The 24,791-nt window shown below is 47.5% G+C and overlaps 2 protein-coding genes across 2 annotated transcripts; one reads left to right on the top strand and one right to left on the bottom strand.

The window, feature by feature from the left end:
* Positions 1-434: 434 nt before the first annotated feature.
* On the bottom strand, positions 435-2,951 carry LOC126572509 (nose resistant to fluoxetine protein 6-like). The gene is made up of 8 exons (XM_050231883.1): positions 2,754-2,951; positions 2,537-2,680; positions 2,296-2,464; positions 2,095-2,190; positions 1,288-2,020; positions 1,066-1,216; positions 805-991; positions 435-721 (listed from the first exon to the last, which is right to left on the bottom strand). The coding sequence occupies exons 1-8, from the start codon at positions 2,949-2,951 to the stop codon at positions 435-437; spliced, it is 1,965 nt and encodes a 654-aa protein (XP_050087840.1).
* A 1,194-nt stretch (positions 2,952-4,145) lies between these two features.
* On the top strand, positions 4,146-24,757 carry LOC126572501 (putative ankyrin repeat protein RF_0381). The gene is made up of 2 exons (XM_050231857.1): positions 4,146-4,272; positions 23,826-24,757. Exons 1-2 carry the CDS (start codon positions 4,146-4,148, stop codon positions 24,755-24,757), a joined length of 1,059 nt encoding a protein of 352 aa, XP_050087814.1.
* The last annotated feature ends 34 nt before the right edge of the window (positions 24,758-24,791 follow it).

The following is a 24,791-nucleotide window of genomic DNA, read 5'->3' as shown; positions in this document are numbered from 1 at the left end:
GCAATTCAAACGGACGGAGCTGGTCTGGTCGGTCAACACTCGGCTAAGGTTTGAGACGTGGAACTTATAGCGGCAAACACGATTTCTGAATGTAAAATGTAATGGCTGGTTGAGGTGGTTAAGTGCCACAGACTAAGCAGCACTCGAGCTGATAAACATTTTAATGCTCTTTTTTAAATGTCTCCACACTATTTACGACCCTTTTTTTTGTGTACTTTGCGAGTTAATGGTCTGCATTAGTCACAAACACGACGCTAAGTTTGTCATAAGAGCATGTGTTTGGCCTTCAATCGTTGCTAACGGGCATGGTACCAGTGCTGCTGAGATGCCATTTATTTATTTATTTTCCTGTTTTTTTTTTCATTCGCAGCAACATTCTTCCTTTACTTTACCCCTTTTAATCGATAAACACAGCAAACAAAAAAACCAGATTACTAGTCCGTCTTATTCTTTCTTCTCGACGGGCATAAACGGTCGATGCTTGGCTTGAACAGCTGTATCATCGGTTGCTCCACGAGCAGAAACACCAGCAGACCACCAACAAATGCGAGCATGTTGATCAGCGAGACAAAACTGAGCACCTTCCTTACGCTGATCGTCGATACCGTGGGCTCGTTCCGTTGCACAAAGCGCATCGCGACATCATGTAGCACGTACACACTGTACGTCAGCTTGCCAAGCGTGGTCAACAGTTTTAGTGACAGGATGCGCCTTAACAGCCCTATACAGCAACAATATGAGAAGTTGTTTGATTAGTTTACTTTTCCCCGAAAATGCAATCGCAACACATTTCCAGTAGCACACCTTTGGCAGCATTGATGGAACGCAGAAAACAGACGGCCACAAACACTCCTAGTACATTGCGGTACACTGCACTGTACAGTGAAACCCACAACGATGGTTTCGGTACATCGATCGAGTACCAAATTCCGGAGGAAAACAAAACAACGACCATAAAGGGGGTTATCCAACGGTCAGCGGCACGATAGAGCTGCAGAAAGGTGAAAGTGAACAGGATTTTAAAGAACGTTTGTTACCGCAGAGCCTGACCTGGACTGGACTTACCAGGAATGCACACAACTGCAGCTTGTGATTGGTGACACGATCGTGCAGATATCCAGCAATCAGACCAGCCAAGTAGCTGCCCGTGTTGGCGTAGCTCGGCATGTGAATCTTTCGTATCCAAGGGTCGTACATCAAAAACAGCTTCGCTTCACTATCATCACATTAACATTAGAACCAGCTCATCCAGCGTGAATGTCTCTCTCTCTTCCATTCGATCGTTACCTTAGTTTGAACGGGAACACCGGATGCAGCTTCTCGATGTACGTAATGTACGCTGGCATCCACAGTGAAAATAATATTGCCACCATGAACACACTGCCGCTGCTCTTTGGCCAACGGTGCACCACAACGAGCACGGGGAGGGCATACAGAAACAGTTGAAAATCGGCCGCTAGATACCAGGTATGAAGCAGGCACATTTCCACCGGCCAGGCCAGATTGTTGATGAACAGCAAGTTACTCCATCCGTTCTGGCGACAGAAGGCATTCTCAACCGTAAACAGACGGTATCCGCTGACGGTCGTGTCAAAGCGTACGTTAATGCTGACCGAGAACAACAGAAAGTACCAGTAGACCGGCAGTAGACGGAGCAATCGGTTCAGTAGCTTCTTCGTGATGTATCGTCCATCGATGAGAAGAGTCCGGGTATCGCGCAGAAAGTTTACGCTCAACAGATATCCTCCGATGGTGAAGAAGATCTGGACGAGTACGGCGTTCGTTGTGATGTATGCGAGAAGTGGATAGTGATGAAGGGAACGTTCCATTTTATCATAATTCTGCGTTGGTGCGATCATCACCATCCCAACGCTGTGTATCACAATAAGAAGATGCTGCAGCACTACTCGCAGTCCGCCGATATGGACCAGCTCTTGCTGCAAATCCGTCCGCGGTTGCTCCAGCAGTCGAATCCAGTTTTGGCGGATTGAAAAGGCCATCACCCAGCCATCGCTTGGAGCTGTGGACGAGTTTATGTCTTTGTTCTTTATATGCTAACCAGACTTGCTTGCTTGGGTGCTGTTCTTTGCTTACTTTTATCATTCGGCGAGCATGTATCGATGAAAGTCGCAAGAAGCATCACGCTCACCAAGATGAATGTAATCGCAATGAAAGCATTCTCCAAGAAAGCTACAATTGTGATGAATAACCATTGAGAGAGGAAAAAGAACAAACAATAAAGAGTTATCGCAACAACCCAGAAAACGAACGGTCAATCGATCGTCAATGCTTTACTGAATGGTGGCGCTGGGCTGCTTCGAGGTGGCCGGCAGTACTCCAACGTGGTATGCCCCGAAATGTTGTACTCCGCACGCAATCGCTTGTTGATGCAAACGTTCACCAGTGAGCTGTAGCGTCGAGCATCGGCCGCCATCGTGGGAAAGACATGGCTGGGAACATGGAACTGATGGATGACGAAATGACTGCGCCGTTAAGTAGCGAAAAGATACTACGTAAATGGACAATAAACATTTACCGTGTAATTAACAGGTATCGCGGGATGGTCCAGAGCACTGCGTTCCATTTCACTCAATCCACTGATCTCATCCTGACACTTTGATATGCAGACACCCAACTCGAGGACATGTCGCCGATGATTGTAGACGATTCGATCGGTACTCTGCGGTACGAGAAGTGCCACAGGCGAGACTGATCATTGCTGGAGCTGGGGCTTTCATCCGAACCGAACTTACTTCTGTATCGGGCACAAGGACACCAACCGGAAACTGATCCACGCGCAGCAGTGTCTTGGCGTAGCAGTAAACAGATGAGTTGGAGCAAGTCTCCCAATCATCGTACATGAAGATGTCCGGTAATCGGTACGCATCTTCTGCCTGAACCTCGAACACAAACCACAAACAGAACAGGAGCCATTTGCTTACTGATTGCATTATACTCAACGCAACGCAACGAGTGACAAAAAATAAATTTAAACTGTTTCACTTTCGGTAAATCGCCTACTGCTTTCAAACCTGTCGCGTTGCAACGCAACGACCTACTGAGCGTAACAGCCAGTGCTTCGAGCCGAAAACGAAGCTCCAAAAACTCGTTTTTTGACACGCAGTGAATTGCTAAAACGGGTTAGCGACGAGTGCGCGGGCATTTCGGGAGGACTCACATCCAAACGGTGACTTAAAACAGGTTTTGTGAGGCAGGCTACCATCGCAGGTTGCAGCCTTACAACAAGCGACATCTGGTAGCACAGTACCTGACTGAAGTCGAATTGCTACTTCCCCGAGTCCTCCCGTCGCTACTAGCCACACACTGAGACAAACGGTTGAATTAATCAGAGCAGAAGCTCAAACGGTGCACCACCATTAACTGAGATGGGGTGGGGGAGGGGATAGATTTCTCGAAGGAAATCAAAACGAGTGCTCCTACAGCCTACCTCCATCTCCAAGAGGCATTAGGGTTGCGGCGGTGGAGCGTAATTCAGCAAATGATACCGGCCGATCTTTCACCAATACACCACAGCTGCACTGACTTGTTCATGAAGCTCACCATTATGAGGTTCTTTCGTCCTAGCGCCACCACATCCGTTAGAAGTGTATCGTTCTGTGAAATTTGTTGGCATTCGTTGTTGTCGTTTTTTTCTTAGCCATTGAACCGCAACATCCTTCCAGTCTGGTCCACGAGAAGGATGCTTCAGTACCTGGGGCCTGGTGGTTCGGTAATTGATAGCGGATGCGGATAACTAGCTGCGTACTTACGGCTGATGACGGCTGATGCCGGAAGCCTACCAACAATGCTGCCCAAGGGAACGGCGCGACCAAAGGCAATCACGCGGATGTGTCCCCCCCCCCCCCCCCCCCCCCGGCTTTCCCGTCGATGTTAATAATGGATTACATGCAAATTCGGTTCGTCGTACCTTTATTTTTCTGTTTTTGGGTGTTTAACGGTCTTTTTTTCGTTTCGTTGTTGTTTTTATGTTAAAATTCCAACAAACAATCTTGCGTTGCGTTTGCTTCCTGGTGTCCTTCTCCTGGGATTAAGCATAAACGGGCCGTCTAATGATGAAAAGATTAACGATCCTTCGGTCACTTTCCACCTAGATTCTCGTCGTCAACCGACACTCTGGCCACCAGATGCCTACCAAGAATCACATGCTGTGGCCGAGATTGGGCTATGGATTAGAACTGCCACCTTGTCGTAAGTCACTGACGCGACCGGCCGGTACACTGGGACCCCGAGAATTGCCGGATCGCATCAGCGGTAGGCCGCACGAGGGGTTGCTTTGATTTTTTTTTTTTTGCCTTCCATTTCAGCCTCACGTTCCATCACTAAGTAGGCGAACTTCCCGTCGTTGGTAACATCTCTTCGCCATTACTGGACACTCGTTACCACCCTTCCTGACTTCCGCCACGGCTCTCATCCTTCTCGTTCGACTGCGGATGGTATTTAATGAACGACTAGAAATGGAGAAAGCGCACGAATCGCTATTGCTCAGATTGCTATGTTTCGCGTCCAATCCGTCCGGCTTATCCGTCATCCTTTCCACCCCACCCGGGGGCGTGTTCACGGGGAATTAACGCGGGCGAAATCTTCTGGTCACTGGCCACGGTGCTTCATTCGAGCGGTTATGGCGATGCTTCTCCATCATCCTTCGCTCATTAGCGCTCCGGATTCGGACACGGTCCGCAATGGCAATTCGTCATAATGAGTGGACGATCTATTTTTGCTTTCAACGGATCCACGAGGTGGCGCAAAAAACCTCCCCACTAGCCCCTCGGTGGCGAGAAGGCAGCTCTATGACAAATGATGGGAATGAAGGAAAATGTAAGGAAAAACTTGCGGCCACCAAGCGGAGGCACTAGGGACACCGACACAATTTCCATTTCCGCCGGCTTGCTGGCAGGACTTATCTGTGACCGGCCGGATTCGTGGACTGGCTGCAAAATCTCCAATTTACAGAAACACCATCTCCGTATCGGACTCGGCATCGCCACCTCGTTCTCGACGTTGTAACGAAAACGAGTGATGCGCTCGCGATCAAAAACACATCGTTATCATTTGTTCGTCATTTCGGTCGCTATCTTCCTTTCCTTTTTTTAATTTGTGCCCATTTTTCATCAGTTACCTAGATGCAAGTAGAACACTTCGGGCAGCAAATTGAAATTGTAGCGCTCCAATTTGTAGAGCCCTTAAAGGGTACGTCCTTGGAAGCAAGCCAAATCCGCGCTAGTAATTTGCATTCGTTTTCGGTGATTTTTTTTGCTGTACAGTTGGCTATTTCTGTGGCTTATTAGTTGAAACAAGAGTATTCAAATGGTTGCTTGACTCAAAACTTTGTCAGATATTGTACAGGGGGTTAGTACAAAGTATTATTTCTTGTCAAATATTAAATCTTATCAGTCTCTCTTTTTTAATTTCTGTTGTTGATGGAAGTGGCAGTGATATACTTTAAGAGTTAAGAATACTTTAAGAAAACGGTGTGAATGTGAATGAATTCCATTACCACGAATGCACGAATAGTCGTGGAATTATTTGTGCAACAAAGTGAAATCACTTTTTTATCCGAGTCCCTGAACAAATCAAAACACAATGGTTGAAGATGGAAGAGAATCCATCATTCCTCAAATCATCGCAGAGCCATTAGTCGATAAGATTGCAAGGATAAAATGCTAGAATTTATTATTATTCTAATAATATTTATTATAAAGGGATCCTAGCACTAGTTCGTATGTTCGTTGTGATTAAACCCATCTGTTCTTACCAATAACAGCTGCTTGACCCTTGCAAAAAGGGGAGTTATAGATAAGAAAATTCATTTTACCGTTGCTAAACATTCAGCCTTTACTCTGCGACTTTAAATTCCAAATACTTTATCTTCTGCTCGCATTATTTGGTCTTAGCGAACCGGATCACATTGCACGAGTACTGAGCCACTTCAATATCGTTATCAATCGTCTCGTGGAAGAAAAAAAAACAAAGCTGGCCACCAAGAAGGAGCAGCTCGTCGACCAAAGCGCGGTACCGTAAAGCCAATGCCATCGCTCATCCACTCCTTAAGCCCCGTATCGTACTAAATCATGCTCCACGACCCCAAAACTACTGGCACACCGGACCGCGGGCCTGCCTAGTGGTCACGTTCAACGGTGTGTCGAGGCAATTGTGCGGCAAGTGCGTTTGCATAACGTTCCTCGGCGGACGAAGCGACCGATAGATAGAGGGAATTGTCGTCATCGGTCGGACGAACGTGACGAAGCGGTTAAGGACGCTACACACGGGGCCCACTGTTGCTGCCGGTATCCCGTTGTGACGCCCAGCGGAAATCGGACGGCCGACCCCGAAAAGGGAAGCATTATGTGGCCATGTGGCGGCCTGTCTGCCAGCGTGCCATCATCGGTCTTCGGATTATGCGAGTGTGACACTCGGCTTGCCGGGGAGGAAAAGTGTTCCTTCTAATGGATTCGAACAGTTTCGAGGGGGATGGAGCTGCCTCTTGGGGTCCTGCGGTGACCGCGGCGCAAATAATGGAATGTCTCGTGTTCCCGGCAAAACCCTGCAAGACGTTTCCGCGCACAACTATCCAACAGTAAGGACAGGGAATGCGATGAGAAGGGGAGAGAAAGTTGGAAAGTGGCGTAGAAAAAGGATCTCGCAAACCGACCGAGGGGTAAAGGAAATTCCTTCCCGGGACCGAATAGCGAGGAATGTATGCGAGGCCCCCGCGGGGTATGCGAACACCGAGCACGCTCAAGTTGGCCAACAATCCACACACACTCGCACACACATGGGCGCGCCCACTAACACCGAGGGAAGGGCCCTAGGGCCATCCACTGGCATGGCATTTCCGGAAGGTGAAGGTGAGGAACGCCTCAAGGCACGAGCTCGGAGACTGATGGAACGCACGGTAACGGACCAATGCCATCGAAGCCCGCCAAACGGTGCCAACGTATCGACGGAGACTGGATTCCTCGACCAGCCACCCAGCACATTCCAAGGACCTTCCGCCCTCCTCCCTCATAACCAGTTCCTCCCAAGGATATACTCAACAAGCGTCGGACAGGCCCGGACGGATTCGTTTTGAATTCGCTTCACCGGAGTGGAAAATATGTCAAAATTCAATAAAAAAGATTAAGATTACTCACGGCGATAATGTATCTATCTCGGTTGTGGCACACGATGACGAGTTGACGATGAGGGGTCGGTTAGAGAGCGCGTAAGAGCATGTGCTTGGACTGTTGGCAGTGTGGACGGATACTTCATTACTCTCCATCATCTTCCACTGGCACACAATCCCGGTGCTGCTGCTTATCTTTCGCCTCTAGCCTTCAGCTCTAAGCCCCCGTGGCCATCGTTGCCAGCCTCTGCTGGAGCTGCTGCTTGGCGTCAGCCTACCGTTGATGGGATGATTGAATGGTAGTCGGTCCGTCCACAAGCGACGATGATTTCGATTTCCCCCTCACGCTATGGGAACTCACAGACTACTATGACGGAGAGGGCGCCCAACACCCGATGACATCAAGCAACACCGAGGACAACAACGACAACGAGGACGACGACGACAACGTCACTTATCAAGGGGACGACCAAGATTTATTGCTTACCCGGAATGAATTGACGAAATTCATCACCATCAGCATCTTCACGCGCGACGACGACGACGACGACAACAACGGGAATGTCGTTCCATCTAGGAGCCCTAGGATCTCCCCGGCAAGCGAAACATATTCGGAACCGTCGCTAGTTTCGGGTTCGGTGCGTTGAAGGAACGAGGGAAATAAGGGTTTCATTTGGAATGACGGAGGAACGAGGAGAGCCTCACGAGAGTATGAAATCGGTTTAGCTAATTTTGATCGCAGCACCGTTGGTTTATGTTATCACGTTCGCCAAATGACACGTCGTCACGGGGAGTCGTCAGTGGAGTAAAAATGGTGCAATGGTGCGCTGTACTTTAGATAAGCTGATAAGCTTTGGCGCATTAAACCGCAATGGTTGATCGTGAAAGATGCTGTCCTGTTATTAGTGTGCGCGAATAGCGTGATAAGACGCGCTGATACAAGATGATAGCCTATGAGGTTCTTCATTTTATAAAGTTCCTTTTTAGGGTCTGGTGTTTGGGTGGAAGGAACGGCATTAAAAACAATGTTTTTAAAAATAATTAATCGAATTAGGGACGGGATAAGGTTAAGCCGAGTCCGAAAAAGGCACATTTTTGACGATTTTTTGTGAAGAAACTATTCAACTTATTTTTTTCGAGTGCATGTCATATTAAACTATAAATATTCAAAAATATTTGGTTGTATTTTGATGAAGAATTGTTTAAAATTTGATCCATGGCATATTTGGAAAGCCGAGTCTTCGAAAAGCTACTGTTTCCGATGTCCATCGTAGCCACTTGCCGGGTCATCGGAAATATACAAATCAGCATTTGTTTTTTTAGATTATAAGTTTATTCAGGTAACCTCGTCGAGTTTTCATTGAATTTCCCATTTTTCGATTTTTTGCAGTTTTTTAAAGTTGTTGGTAATCAATCACCGGGTTCGTCGCTTAAGTCTTAAGGGGCAAGTCTTTTGATTCAAATCAGAAACGGTGTCTAACGTTAGCTGCGTGGTGAGTCATCATAAAAATAAATAGAAAAGACGATAAAATTGACAAGAATAGTAGGTTATTAGTTTATACAGGTAGCCCCGAGTCGAGTTTTTGTTGAATTTAGAATTATTTTAAAAAAATAAATTCATAATTGTTTTAAAAAAAACTATCAGCAATTTTTATTAATACTCAACGGGACCATCTGGCAAATAGTGTACAGATTATGTGTTCAACATTTCAAATCATCGCATATCGCTACATTAAAGCTGTTATAATATTACACTACACTTTTAAGGCTACACATGAAGCCAATATTTAACGTTTCAAATGGGGAAAACTGGAGCGCCTGGAATGGTCCCCGACTCGTTCCACGCGCATCAAACCGAGGAGAACCTTGTTTGAATAAATTGTAAATACCCAAATTCGGAAGCCATTCGCAGGCATTCGCGCACTTCACGCTTTCTGACACATTTTAGGTACAGGCCGCCGTTATCGTCAGGTACAACCGTTCGATTCATTCCGCACACAAAATCAAGAGTGTCGAGAGCGTGAGCGTGAATGGAATTGATTACTTCCGACAACCCGGCATACAGGGCGCAGGTACGGCCTTGGATTGGGAACGCAAATCGGAAACGGGTTCCATCATTTGACTAAAACCATGCTCCTCCCCGCAAAAACCCATCCGTTAATTGATGCACGGTGGTGGAGGGTTGAATGTATTTGCGTTCTCGTATGTGATCAGTCACAATTTTCCATCCAAATCGAGAAATTCAAATATCGATAACATACATACGCACACACATGCCAGGATTACTGGTGAGCTTGTGGTGTTACAATGAACGCAACGTCATTATTGGTACATTTACATCCCCTTTTCGAGGGGGGGGGGGCTACTTCCGTGCATCCCCACCAAAATCGTGACACAAACCATCCCCACGGTCGCTGCATAAATCATACATCAGACTTTCCTAATGATTGCTGCGGTTCGACGGAGATTATGTTGAGCAAATAGAATTCACCCTCGGATCAACTGTAATTCCACCCGAACGCGTACGCCCGAACCGAATTGCTGGTTGGAGGTTGCAATACGACCGCGATGGCATCGGGAATGCATTTAAAAATATTAAATTTTCATCAACTGCCAACGGGCTTAGTAACGTCGATGCCCACTCGGATGCGCTCGATGCCAAAAAACTACAAAATGGCGCACGAAATGGACAGGCCCGTAATGACGTTTGGAGTGTGCGTTCAGACCCAGTACACGATTGAGCACGATCGAGTGCAATTTTTGCACCACCCCCCCGTGCGCACACTACCCCACATCAAAGTGAAGTGCTCAGCATGGTACGCGGGGTTGGTTTCCAGTGAATTGGAACACGATAATTGATCCGCTCCGCTAAGCGCCAGCCCTTCTGCCAGGTGCGGATCCGCACAGAGAGCCTCAAATCTCGCCAAACCACTAACGACGCCAATGAATATCCCATGAGCGAACAATAATAGCTGTTGGGAAAATAAATTATATTTACTCGCACTATTGATGGAACGTACAGGGAGAGAATGAGAGGCCCTTTATCCGCATCCGGATGTATGTAGGATGCCCGGAGATGCTCCAACACCTTCAGCAAACCGCAAAAGACGGCAAACAGAGATTAAGTCAAAGTAAACGGGCACGTTGGCCTCCTCTTGGTCTCTGTGGTCCCGGATCTCAGAGGATTGACCACGTCGAATGGAGGGGCGAGGGGAGTCTCGTGTCCGTGGTTTGCCGGGCCCAGGGTCCAACTTCCAGGAACCTAATTGTTGGTCCAACAGATTATAAAGCCAAACTGTTGGCCGTTGTAATTATTTCCAGCTCGCCCCCTCCAGTTCCTCGAGACTCTTGCGCGTAGTGTAGCGGCCGGACACAGCACCAAGGATCTTCCGGAATCCGTTGGGACCTCGGCCTCAAACACAAAGTTACGCCGATGGTACTGCTTCGAAACCGACGCACTGGCCCATTGAGGGCCTGTTCGGCGTGTTCCTCATCAACTCGTTCCGTCGTGGCGTTCTTTAACAAGGGATAGGTCCCTTGGTCGGATGATTGCTTTTGTGCTGGTACTTGTGGAAGCCTTTTCCCTTCCCATCGGGACCGGGACGGCAAACAACTCCGTCACACAATAATGTAGCTTCCTTTGAAGAGCTTCCAGGCTGCAGTTCCGGAAGCGCCACTCGCCACGGGCGCCCCACAACCAATCGAACGGTCAACGGTGTGGCGGCAGTGATTGATTGTGTGTCTGCAGTTGTGCTCAGCTTCCCCGGGAAGAACGGGACCGTCGGACGTCCGTAGTAGAACGCGAAATTGTTTTCCACGAAGCCCGTAAGCCGGCTCACGGTTCACGACAGCGAACAAGACATCGACCACTTAGGAGAAGCATGTCCGATGGAATCGATCACAACGGCCGGCCGGGTTGTCGGCCATTCTTTCGGCGCTGGACAGAAGACGGAAAAGCGGGATGGCGAGGACGTTCATCATTGTCAGCTGGTGGTGGGTGGAGTTTCCTTCTTTTTTTTAGGATTCTCTAGCAAGAAACGATTTGCCCAGGTGCATTTAAGTGAGCGAGATGCTCGGGAGCAAATATTTTCGTTGCTCACATCCACAATCGTACCGGATGGTCCGGATGTCCGGATGCGGGTATACCAACTAGCAAACCTTGTTGTTGAGAGGCTGGCGGCCAACACCCTTTGCTGCCCGAGAACGACCACCATTTGATAATCGATTATCGACCGTTGCACAACAATTAAGAGCTCGAGGGGGTGTGGTTCCTAGCGAAGACGGAAATGCCGGAGTAAAGTTTTCATTTTCCTGGTTTTGTACAACAAAAGGGTAAAACTGCAACTTCCCAGTCCTAGCCCAAGGGAAGAAGTAGTAGCAACAGAACGAACTCTAAGGCCAGGTACCCAGGCCAGGGGAGAATGTATGCCATTCGATTTCAAACAGGCGCACCAGACTCGAGAGATGATTAAAAATTGATATGCAGCGGCAGCAGAGGGGGCAAACGGTGCAAGCATCCTTTGGTTCTATCCTCATCGCTTGAGCAAAACGAGATCCAGGCTCGAGCGACTCGGTTAATGGATCGGCCTACATGTTGATGAATGTAAATCAGCTCCGGGCACTGTTTTTGTGATTCCCGGTTCGCCGTTCTGCTGCCGGTTCTGCCGGTGCATGACGTGCGGTCGCTTCCTTTATCCTGATCATGGTTTGGATTAAAAAGCGATTTCAATGCTCGGTTGGTTGTTTGCAGGGTCTTGGTTTGGTTGTTGCTGGTCTTTGGTGAAATGGTTACTTCTGCAGAAGCACGAAATATTGTTTCTCATGTTTGAGGCAAAGGATTCAGTAGAGATACACGTTTTACTTGGTTCTTTATTTACCAAAGATTAAAGCATTGTAGCATTGCTTGCATTTTAAAGCGTGCTCTTTTTGCTCTTTTCTCCCTTAAAGTTTGAGATAGCATCAAGGAAGAGACCGTTGTTATGTATTTTACAAAGAATGAAATCACGTAATTCATGTTAATGGAATTATGATAATTCAAATCATGTGGCACTGGAACTGGGAATGGGACAGTCGATGGAGAAATGTGAATTTAAATATTACTTAACTGAATCCTTCATTAATGAACTGACTACCGACACAGAGCAATTATTTAATGGCTACTATGATGAAAAAGTAATGGTTAGATTAATTATCTGAAGAAGAATTAATATTAAATGTTTAGAAAAAAATCTAAAATTATCAAACATATCGCATAACCAACGCTATATGAAATTCGTATAAATATAAAATACGAGATTAACGGTTGAGCAAATCATGGTCTAACACTAAAGCATTGTCAAGATCTAAGATTAATTTGACTATCTAACAACACTCTAATTATGCTTCTATACCGATATGCAACAACACAGCATAAAACTCTAGCAAATCATGTTCCTGCTTCGATAAAGCTAGACAGCTGCGTCATGTTCGTGTAAAGTGGTCCGATCCAATCCGATACCTTAGACACGATAGACACTTTCAAACGAGAAATCGATTACCTCGGACCCCGGCAAACCAACACTAATTCGTTCCCGGTGTAATCAAACTTTCGGCAGAAACTTTCGGTGGGCGAGTGAAGCGACACAGCAAGCTGTGAATTTCCACATTTTCAGCATCAAATTAGCCCCCGCACCTGCCACGCTTACCAGCTTCCTTATCAAACCTGAACGGTCCCGTTTCATGCTGCCAAAGATAGCTAACCGACCGCGACGCGGCGAGTCAACTTATTCATCGATCTCAAACCACAACAATTAATAATTTGCTCTTTGCTTCGCTTCGCACAAGGTCACGGTGAGGGTGGGCTCTGTTCCCGATTCTGTTCTCCAAAAATATGCTCAATAATTCAGTCATCGAGCCCCGATCTCTGCACTCCACTCGGTCCTCCTCCACCAAGATGGCGTCGAGAAGTTAATCCCTTCAGCGCCGCCAGTCTTCGTTCTGATTCGATTGGAAAAGAATGGGGCGGCCATGACAAGGGAGGATTGCATAAATCGTTATTAATAGTCTTCCCGCTGGTCTGCTCCGCTTCACCGCGTCCACTATGAGGGCACGATGGTCGGAAAGATCGAGCTCGACTCATCGACAGGCCATTCTGTGGCCATCGGAGCGCCTGATAAGTGTATTCGTTGCGAAGGTTTCTAATGGGTTGTGCGAGTGCCCGCACCTCGCCGGAATGTCACGGATTACGGTTCGCTCGCAAGGGTTGAGTGCCTGGCAACGAAGCACGATACGACATCTTTTCCTTGCCAGCGCGCTCGCGCACCATCTTGCCACATTCCTAGCTCTCGAACTCGGCTCGATGTCACAGGCTATTATAATATTTGATTGGTTCATTAAATATGAATCCCATCCCGGCCGTGACACGGTGCCTTATGGCCAACGCCATCGAACTAGAGTCACTCCAGTAGATCCAGCCTCACGCCACCAGGAACAACCGCGGTTGGCCATCTCTCGATGACGACAACGATGACAACAGGACTACCCGGTGGAGGAAGAGTGCGGTTTTGCGATTAAAGTTTGCGCATCTGTCGCCCGGCGACCGAAGTAAACTTTTAATTTACTGGCCACATCCGGGCACCTGCGTTCAACGCCCGCTGTTTTGATGGACCCCTTTCCCAGCGCCCAGAGAGAGAGAGAGAGATAGAGCGAGGTAAAAAATGGTTCCGTGACAGTCTGAATTCCGTGACTCACCGCATGTCATCGCATGGCACGTCTTCAAACCGACTGAATCCGACGTAACAAACAGAAGAAAAAGCAGAAGAAAAAAAGGAAAACTTTTTACCAGGACTCCAGCGGTGACATGTAATGCACCGGAAGCGCGTCTCATTTCCCTACGATCGATCGATCGATCGATGCTCGTTTCGGTTCGTTTGGTGACTTTCCTGGGGGGGTGGCGGGTGGCACTGTGCGTGTTGATTGACAAATGATTGACGAACCACCTCGTAAAGCTCCCCCGGGGGGAGATTGAAAGCGGCGACATCGTTGGAAACAGAGAGAGAAAAAATCGTAAAATCCTTCCCCGCCGGGAGGTCATTAAGAAAGTGTTGGTTTCTTTGAGTTTTTTTTTCTGCATTTTCATCACTTTCCAGAGAGAGAGAGAGAGAGAGAGAGAGAGAGAGAGAGAGAGTGGGAGAGAGCATTTCCTTCAAGGTTCCATCCTGGTGTGCACAGCATGAGGTCTGCCTTTAAGTACTATTGAAGAGCCTAGGCTGTCGCCTGGCTGTCGCTTGCGGTGAGAGCTTTAATCGAGCCCCAAGCAGTTCAGCCCTTCGGCCTACAGGGAACGCACTTATTAGGGATTCCTTCATCAGAACAAAGTTATTTGAATAAAACCAGAGCGACCAGAGAACTCCAGAGGCGCTTACGTAGGGGTTTCATAAATCATGTTGGCCATTCCCTTTCTTTCTTTTTCGGAACCCGATGAGTTATTAATGTGCCAAGGAACGGCCGCAGACCTGACCACCACCATCTCTCGTCTTACGACATTCGCTCGCCGGGACCGCTCAACTCAAGGATAAAATCAGTTGACGAGCATCCTGTGGTCCAACTGTGCTCCGGCTTCACAACGAACACCATCAACGCCTCGCTTGGTCCTGGGGCTGACGAGTGAAAATGGAATCACATAAAATCTACATTTTTATCCACCAAAAAGACGCCCGTCGGGCCGTCTGACGTTGTTTGAAGGGTCCGGGACGCATTTTGCATTCCATTCCCAAACCGTTGGCACCAATTTACTGGGTAATCATTTTCGGCGAAAGGCGAAAAAGTCTTCAAACACAGCGAGCAACGAACGAAGATCTTTGTTTTCTGACGTCTCTGGCGATAGGGCTCAGGATCGTCATGGATGAGAACGTGTTCTTGCAAAGAGCTCCTTTCACCTCGTTCGTTTCTTCTAATATCCCACCAAACTTACCCACGATTGTCACCGTCGCGCGCTTCTATCTTTTCGCTAGTTTTTTCCTCTTTCTCTTTTTCTGAACACTTTTCCACCTCGGTCACCTCAGTGCGACACATCCTTTGAAGTCAGATACGGTGGTCCTGCGCCCCCGGTACCGGGTGGCGTATGTAAATAGAGGGCAAATAATAAAGATGCTGCAAATGTCTTTGTGACACCTCCATCCGCCACCGCACCACCTTCACCAACTGGAATATTCCATTTTCGCCACCACGGATTCGATTATGCTACGTCAGGACATTTCACGCAATCGTTTCTCCGGGGGTGCCAGAGGTGCTTCCTGTGCAATGCAGCGCGTCCATCGCTTTGATCTTGCGCTGGTGGTGGTGGTGGTGGTGGTGATGGTGGATCGGTGGACCATAAAGTGCAAGTGTTGAAAGCTTCCGTTCCTTCCGTGTGAACGCCGCGAGTGCGCCGGAAGCACCGAGAGAGAAAGGGAAGCCAATTTCCAGGTCGAGATCGAGCTGATGAACGGAACCGCTTGCCCTTGCTGCCATGCCGTTTGACAAGCCAAACTTTTCCCAGCAACTGTTCCCCGCTTGATTCTTGTTTACCGAAACGGGGAACCACATCGCCGGCGAGTACTGTCTTTTGCAGTGATTTCGTTTTGCAAATCGTCTTCGTCGGCGTGGTGGTGGTGAGGACACCAGGGGCGTTTGGTTCTCCACATCATGGTCGATAATGGTAGAGCCCGTTGGTAGTGGTACGGTGGTGGTGGTTATCATTAAAGTGCACGACATTATTATTGGCATAACTTTAAACTGTGCTATTTATTACATACTTAACGAGGGCCGTGCGAAGTGAAAGATAAACAGGGTCTGTCCCAGGTAAAGATGAATGGCAGGGGCAGAATTGCACAAGTCTTATGATATGTAAATATGGGGAATACGTTTTGCAGAAACTGATGAAGCTCCGTGTGAGGTATTTCTTTATTTATGGGTCTCAGTCCAAAGTACAAGAAAGTTGAAGTTAAACTACTAACTGCGAAGACAATTTAGCAGTCTTACCGAACAATATTATCAGACTTTTATAATTTAGTGACTTTTAATTATTTAGGGGAATGACGAAAGCGACAATTCAGAGAAGAACAAATCTGGTCCAAATATTATAACCAACAGAAAAGGGAAGCGAACAAATATTAGGTAGTCGAATAAGTCTTTTCGTATTTTGGTAATAGCTGGCTTTGGAGTCGTCTATCTCCACCGTTATCAATCAAATTATGTCATATCATACCTCGTTGTGTTAAGGGACATTTAATGAATCTTTTCATCGAAACAAAACAGAGTTTGGAGCAGTGGCCAAAAAGTTATAGCTGTTCAAAGATGAGTGAAAATAGTGAAGAAATTCGCTATATTTTGAAAATGTTCTACAAAAAAGGGAAAAATGCCACGCAAGCCTCCAATTAAATTTGTGATGTTTAGGGGGACGATGCTGAATCAGTTCGTGTAGCATAACGATGGTTCGCGCGCTTCCGTTCTGAAAATTTTGATGTCAAAGATGCACCTCGCTCTGGCCGACCTATCGTTGATAAAGTCGATGAAATTATTGAAAGGATAGACCAGGATCGTCACATAAGCAGCCATTACATCTCTAAGGAACTAAACATTCACTATAAAACCGTTTTGAGCCATTTAAAAAAGGGTGGGTTAAAAAAAAAGCACGATTTTTGGATACCGCATGAATTTTCAGCGAAAAGTTTATTGGACCGAATTAACATCTGCGATTCTTTGCTGAAACGGAATGAAATCGAACCGTTTCTGAAGCGAATGGTTACAGGACATGAAAAGTGGATCAAATACGACAATAACGTGCGAAAAGGATCATGGTGCAAGAATGCAGAAGCTATACAAACAGTCCCAAAGCCAGGAAGACGCCGCGGAAGGTTATGCTCTGCGTTTGGTGAGATTGGAGAGGAATCAATCATTATGAGCTACTCCAGAATGGTCAAACTATTAATTCTAGACTTTACTATGACCAATTGATGAGATTGAAGCAAGCAATCGAAGAAAAACGGCCAGAATTGGTCAACAGAAAGGCCTTCGTCTTCCACCTTGACAACTCACATCTTTGATGACTCGGAAAAAACTGGGAGTGCTTGGCTGGGAAGTTTTGATGCATCCTCCATATAGCCTAGACCTTGCACCATCGGATTACCACTTGTTTGGTTCTATGCAAAACTTCCTTAGTGGAGTACCGCTACCTTCAAGAGAAGCATGGGAAAACTACGTGTCACAGTTTTTTAACGATAAACCACGGAGTTTTTACACTAAAGGAATTATGTCTTTAGCCGAAAAATGGCAAAAGATGGTTAACCAAAATGGATAATATTTGGTTGAATAAAGTTGCTCAAAACTAAAAATATATCCCTTTGAAGTTTTACCAAAAATACGAAAAGACTTATTCGACAACCTAATATTTTAACAATGTTTTATATTTCTACATATTTTAACTCCTGAATGGCCTTGCATGAATCGAATTGGATCGCACCAGCAGCTTGTGCAACACATTGATGCAGTTTTCTTTCAAGAAAAATGTCACAGGAAGGATAGTCTTTTCAATTCCGGTTGAACGAATTATAGTTTGGCCAGAAGTTTGTGTTCGAATCAGAAAAGGTAATTTCAAATGCAATTTGTCCTCTTCTTCACTTCTCGTCATTTTATAAACAATTGAAACTCATCTGCGGCAAAAAAAAACTTGAACCCAAATGAAATAATGCTTGAAATCAGGTAACTGAAAGAAGCAAGATTACAAGAGTTGCATACAATATTTATGGAACCGGAACCGACTTAAACTCAATCATCTCAGATTAACTCCTTCCAAAACCGTTCCATTAGACTATCTGATTCCGGTCAACCGGAGCTCTGAGTGGGCGGTAGCCAGCTTTGTAGGAAAGAAACCCCGAAAAAAAAATTAATATCCATTTCCTCTCTCCATACCGCCCCCCCCCCCCTGCCACCCACCAAACCCACACAGTCGAACATTTATTATCTGCAAAATGGGTCCCTCTGCTCACTTATCCGAATGAAGCAAGCAAGGGGACAGCGCATTCCGCATACTTTTTTCCCCCCCACCTATCCCCGGTACCCACTTCCCAAACACTAGCCCTTTTAACATAATCATTCGGCGGTAAACCACCTTAAGCCCCTATCCCTCCTCTCGTGCCGGTGTGCACCGTGGAAAGCCAGGGAAAATCTCCAGAAACTTATTTTTAACCCAAAACGGAGCGTTCAACCCAACTTCCTCGAGCTCGTGAACCGTGACAAGCAACCTGCAGGGCTTCGGTTCGGGCACAGGAGCAGGTGTAGTTCCGACCGGCAGAAGCTGCGAAATTGGGGACACCCGGATCGAGCACCATATGGTTGGTTGGGCCCGTAAGAGGTTGATTTGCCCTTTTTCATCCCCCATTAATGGGCACAACACACTATCGGCGCTCCCATCCGATAGGCAATAGATATGGAAATTGTGAAGAAGATTAGTCTATTTGACATCCCCACGGGGTGGCTATGGGGCGTCCAGGATAGTGTATTAATAACTATACGAGCCCCAGAGAATGTCACTTCCAGCAAAAGGGAAAATATCGGCTGCTGATGATCAGATTCCGTCCAGTAGGATGGCCTTTGGACGGACCGACAGCACGTTTACAGCAAAAAAAAATGGAATCACCCTCATTAAAGTGAACTGACGGAGAGGTCCTGGTGCCGATTACGGATTCTTAAAAAGAGAAATAAACATTTTAGCACCCGACCAGCGCACTCCACCTCCTCGCAACCTATCATTTAATGACACTTTATTTGGCCGCATCTCGCGAGTTTCCTCCTCGTTTGCCCCCCTGCTAGGCACTTAATGAAACGAACTGGTGCCCCTGGTGCTACTCCTGTTGTGTGCCGGCTACACGAAGTAAATAGTAGAACCGAAACCGTACACCGTAACTCTCGAGCGCGAACGAATAAAGTTTGCTTAGTGGACACCGGCGCTGTACCGGAGAACACTGACCAGCACCAGCCCCTTGTTCCTGTTTCTCTTTCTCTCTGTCTCTCTCTCTCTCTCTCTCTCTCTCTCTCTCTCTCTCTCTCTCTCTCTCTCTCTCTCTCTCTCTCTCTCTCTCTCTCTCTCTAGTTCAAACTTTTCATCGTCCAACAAAAACCCCCGGACCCGGACCCGGACCTGAACCTGAACCCTGAAAGTACCAGCGTGCGACATAAAATTCCTTCCCTGTGTGGCCACCGGTGGCGCGAGGTCCCGCGGTGTGTCGGATCCGCGCAAACTTTGCACTTAGGATTGAGTGGAATTACGCCGCCCTGACACTCGTCGTCGTTGTGTCCCGTGAGAAGGGAAACCATGGGCGACGGACCCATCGACTACTACGATCTGCACCCGAACCCGAGCCCCGGTATAAACACATTCTAGTTTAATGCCATATTTACGATGACAGCGTTAAGCATCCACGCAAGCAAACGGACACACAAGGAACGTGAATTTAATGGGATCCTCCCGGAGGGGGAGAGGGACAGATCGGTCCATCCGTCTTTTGTGGCGTGGTTCTCCACCTTCCGCGCTGGTGAAGTGAGGTGAGAAAATCAATTTCCCTCTTCAAAAAAAAAAGGATCACCATCTTCACGCGGGGTGCGTCTTCTTATCTTGAGGGACACTCCACCACCCGCCCCCCTCCCCCCGCCGACCCCCGGGACTGCCGGGGACAGTTTAATTTAAAAGCATGTTTGACGTTCCCGTTGGCGGCCACACCATCACACACCGCGCGCATTCCATGGCATACTTCGGTGGGCGGGGGAGCTTTTGCTTTATTTTCCACTAAATTTGAGATGTCACTCCCCTTCCGGTGGGGTGGTAGGACAGCGTTTGGTGCGCGCACCACCGTCCGTAAATCAATTTCGAATCGCTTGCTTGTACCGTGCAGCACATGGTGCCAGAGGGGTGCCCACTCCTTCCGAACCAGTTGGTCGGAAAAAAAGGGATGGCAGAGACACAATTCCACTCCCACCACTACAGGGCGCAGTTGTTTAGCAGATAAAGCAAATTCCGCCGGGGGAATCGCCGGTCCGTTATGCAGAAATCAGTATGCGTCCCAACAACGGCACCAGCATCCGTCACACCAGCACCAGCACCACCAGCACCACCTTCCTAACACAAGACAAACAGGCCCAGGACGGAGATCAAACGATCTCAACGAAGGGACAGATAGATTGCGCACGTCCGAACGCCACGGACGCCTTTGTTTGGTGTGGCATTTTTATTATTTTCCATTTGCCGCGTCCGAGCGTCCGAATAAAATGTCAATTGCTCGGTCGGTCCACAACCACCGGGCAGTGGCCACCAGCAATCACCAGACACCGTCACCGGCAGAACAATAAGAAGCATCCGGCCGCTACCGATACCGGCCGCCACAACAACGACGATTATCTTACCGAGCAGGAATCATAAAACTATCCCTTGTCCCCAATACCCCCTTTTCCGTTCCTGGACAGTGGACAGGACAGTTTCCGGAAGCGCCGGGGTTGGTTTCGGGGCGGGCAGACAGACAGGAGGGTAAAATGACACCAACCGGGCACCGTGGTCGGCCTTGTCCTTGTCTGCTCTCCTACGGCTACGGCTGTGAAACGTTGGAATGCTTCTGTTGGTGTCACCGGACGTGGGCCAAAAACCCTCGGTGGATGGGACTGGATGCTGGGCTGGACTGGTGAAGATAAACTTCCGAGCAATTTCATGCCATCGTTTTGATCGGAAAATATTGTTTTGTCTTCAGTGTGGGGCACGGAAACGAAAGTGTCAAAAGTAAGGCCGCTTAAAAACTGCGAAGGGAGGGGGGGAATAACGAACCGGAGCCAGTCAAGGCCGCAAGCAGCAAACATTCGTAAAGCGGAAATTTATCGTTCACCGACCAGTCGAGACCAGACCAACGCGCACGGAGCAGCTCCTGCCAGGGCAATACAATCGAGCCCCAGTAAAAACCGGAAAGCTTGGCAAACACTTGGGAGTTGAAGGCTGAAGATGTTCCTAATGCCAAAAGGTGCCTGTAACGCTCCGTTTTCCGTCCTCATGTCGGTCACTCCCTGGTGGTCAGATCAAAGGAACCTGGCTCCGGAAAATGTGTTCGACGATCTGGATTTTAATTCCGGGCACCGGAAATTAGGAACGCGTGTTTGTTTGGTCCCAAAACCGGGTCCGTGGGGGGCCCGAGTACTAATTGAGGCATCGTGCGGGATGCTGATAAATATGCGCTTCAATTACAGCTCCTTGAACATGCCGTGCGTTGGCTTGGGGAAGTAATTACTCTTACTCTCGATCAACGGCTCGAGGTAGGATCTAGCACTGACCTCACTGACTGCGAGGTCATCTCAAGCGAGCTGGCGATAATGAAGATTGATTAGAACTATTCTTTTCCTTCAGCATGTTTTTTTGCCGGGGGGAGGGGGGACGGCAAGTGGCAAGAAAGGAAAGCGTGCTGAAGCTGCAACCGCACGAGCAGGGCACGAGTAGAGCCGGAATCAATCCTTTTGCCAGCAGCAGCAACAGCGACCCTGCTGTACCCGAAGCAATCCAGGCGCATCCTAGGGATTTTTCCCCCAAAAGTTGCTCAACCGTGGCCACAAACTCTTCTTGGCGAGGGTGTCAAGCATTAAAAAAAACCCGACGAAGTACACACACCAACACAATCGCGAGGATAAAAGGCAAAGAAGAAACTGGTGGACGATCACAGCAAGAACTGTCGCAGGGGACGTGGCGGCCATCTCTACCCTGGGCCGGCCATCATATCCTTCACGCTCCAGCGGTGCATGGAATGCTGGCCAGCGTAGATGTAAAAACGCGGGGAAACGAGGCGAGGGTATGGTCGAAGGAGGGACCAGGATGGATGATCCACTTGACACCCCTTTGACGGTGACGGCCAAAACGGGCCCCCCGGCAAAAAAATGATGCCAAGCGGAAGAATATTGATTTAAGAGCAGGGTAAATAATTTACGCTCCATTTGCTGCTTCGCGGCCGCCTGAAGTTCTGCCCCTTAACCTCGTTCTGCCCCCACCCCTTCCCCCTCGGCACCCCATCAGCTTCATCGTCAGCTTGGTGATAAATCATTACTGCAAATGATGGATTCCAACCCACAACCCATGCCTTTGAGTGCTGCCTGTTGTCGATATCTCCGCATAATAAGTGGCCGCAAATGAACCAAACTCACACATAAGCGAGCTGACAAATGATTGCATGCTGGGGATCGGACAGAGAACCTGCGTTCGAGTTTTTGCAAAAGAACGTTGGTTGAAAGATGGTGCAGCAAATGATTGCAAAGAGTCTTGCGATATTCTAAAAGAGTTTTAAACATGCTTCTACTGCAGTTCAAAAGTCCAAATTCCTTCGAATGTTTCCCTCTAAATCCGCTTCTAAACATGCACCACCGATTAGTTTGTTCTTCGTTGGAATTTATGCTTTAGCCAACATGCAGCATACCTTCTGCATTGTAATTGCTAGAAACCCATTCAGTATCATGCAAATATTTAGATTTAAATTGTTTAATTTACAAATAAGAGAATCATGCCGTTACTTCGATAAACGAGTCTAGCTTTTTAGCCTACTTTCTATAAATATGGTAAGTTTCGCTAAGTATGCAATACACTAACCAAACGGCATGCTACGAATCATGAGTTACTTGAATTCTAGTGAATCCCACTGAACAGAGCGCTCACTTTTGGACGAGAAATACGACCTCTATGTTCGGTCTCGATCCGGTCCTCCGTAAATAGCTCCCGATGGCAGATTTCAAAGGTGGTGTGTCGCGAAGAGTAGTTTCATTCCGTTCGCTGATTTTGCTTGTGCACAATTTGCGGTTTGCTTACTGGGTTCTCAAAGTTCATTTAGAGAAAAGTTGTACCTTGAATGAAAATCGAAAACTTTCATAAAACATTCGCTGGAACAGCACGCAAGCAAACGGACAGGATACACGTTTAAAGGATTTGTTTTTACCCGCTAAACGGCACCAGGGTCTACAGGGCTACACACGAAAGCAGTATTACTTGGATTTTTTGTTTATCTAGTTATTTTATTTAATCTAGAACTTTTCATATTTGGTTCTATTTTGTGGAAGATTTATTAAAAACGCCAACCATTGCATCATATTTACGAAAGAACGTGTCATCGAAAATAAACTAAATAGCATTGGTTTTTTTTAGATTATAAGTTTATCTAGATAGCCACGTCGCGTAATTGTTGATTTTGCTTGATCTATTTTTGACAGATTTTTTAAGTAGAAGACAGATTTTTTAAGTTAAGAGTGTTGGTGACAGATTGAGCAATGACCAAACCGAGTTCGTCGCTTTATTAGCCAAGTCTTTTGACCCGGACCAAAAACAGCTGCGTGATGGATTAACAGACACATAAAACTTAATATTCTTTTCATAGATTGGAAGTTTATCTAGATAACCCCTTCCTGTATTTGTTGTTTTTCGAATTATTCGATTTTTCTCTAATTTTTGAATTAAGTAAAAAGGATGTTTTTTTACGATTTTGCTCAAAAAATCAAGTCAACAATAAAATTTGGAAACAATTGATTAATCAGTTTCACTTTAGAAATTGGCGTACAACAGGTGTCGTTACCATATTTGCTACTGCGCACTGTCCCGATACTCGCATAAAAAAGCGCTACCTAGAAACAAAATCAACAAACTGAGGTCCTTGACATCACGCGAGGAACCTGCAAAAAGTTCGTGGTTTGAACGGAATGGTGCCGATAAAAGTACTCTCCTCGGACGATTGGTTTGAGATATCGCTCGTACGCCAAACCACATCCTCCATTTCCTTCCAGTGGACATTCCGAAATCCCCTGGCCATCCCATACGACCTATTCAAGCTCGAACAGTGCTACAGTGTAAAGCGTGACCGATGGCAAACCGTGTATTGGGGTACCGGCGCTAACCTAACGGTGCGCAATCTGGAACAAAATCTCTGCTACTCGTTCCGGGCCACCGTTCTCCACCAACCGACCGATGGCGCGGACTTCCAGTACGTGTACCAATCGCCCGTCTTCAAAGCCTGCACCCTACCAAACGTTCCCTCGACGATGGGTGTGTACCGAGCGGTCAAAAAGGGACAACCAGGGCTTGTCCGACGGCTCCTGTACACCCGCCCCGAACTCGTCAATGTCCCGGTGCACGGTGAAACGTTTCTTTATCTCGCGGTGCGAAGCGGAAGCGTAGACCTGGTAAACGTGCTGCTCGATTCCGGTGCCAACATTGATCTCGGTGTCCCGGATACCGGCGTCACCCCACTCCATCTGGCCGTCTACGATCGCAATCTGACGCTCGTGCGTCATCTCATCGAGCGAGGGGCAAATCTGCAAGCGCAGAACTGTGTCGGTATGACGATCGGCCATTACGCCATCGATACGAACGATCTGACGATGGTAAAGTACGTCCTCGGACAGGGCATCAGTCTGGAGACGCGGGATCGATGCCACTGGACGCTCATTTTCCGGGCCATTTACATGCGCGCCTCGGTGGACGTCGTGCGTCATTTGCTGGAACGGAAGTGCCGGTTAAAGGTGAAAGATCGGTTACGCTTGACGCCACTGTACTACGCCAACATGGTGGGAAATGAGGAGATTATTCGGTTGCTGAGACGACGATTAAAGATTTGAGATCCAGAGATCCAGAACCGCAGATGTGGATAGA

Source organism: Anopheles aquasalis, chromosome 2, assembly GCF_943734665.1.
Source record: "Anopheles aquasalis chromosome 2, idAnoAquaMG_Q_19, whole genome shotgun sequence".
Classification (NCBI taxonomy): domain Eukaryota; kingdom Metazoa; phylum Arthropoda; class Insecta; order Diptera; family Culicidae; genus Anopheles; species Anopheles aquasalis.
The sequence above is the reverse complement of the archived record's forward strand: the minus strand, read 5'-3'. Positions and strand labels throughout refer to the sequence as shown.

What these genes read in the sequence shown, in the direction of transcription:
- LOC126572501 (XM_050231857.1), top strand. Translation starts at nt 4,146, where the DNA reads ATGCCTACCAAGAATCACATGCTGTGGCCGAGATTGGGCTATGGATTA. An exon ending in ATTGCCGGATCGCATCAGCG is followed by an intron (nt 4,273 to 23,825) that starts GTAGGCCGCACG and finishes ACCTGCAAAAAG; the next exon opens with TTCGTGGTTTGAACGGAATG.
- LOC126572509 (XM_050231883.1), bottom strand. Translation starts at nt 2,951, where the DNA reads ATGCAATCAGTAAGCAAATGGCTCCTGTTCTGTTTGTGGTTTGTGTTC. An exon ending in CGATACCTGTTAATTACACG is followed by an intron (nt 2,465 to 2,536) that starts GTAAATGTTTAT and finishes GTCATCCATCAG; the next exon opens with TTCCATGTTCCCAGCCATGT. An exon ending in CAGCCCAGCGCCACCATTCA is followed by an intron (nt 2,191 to 2,295) that starts GTAAAGCATTGA and finishes TCACAATTGTAG; the next exon opens with CTTTCTTGGAGAATGCTTTC.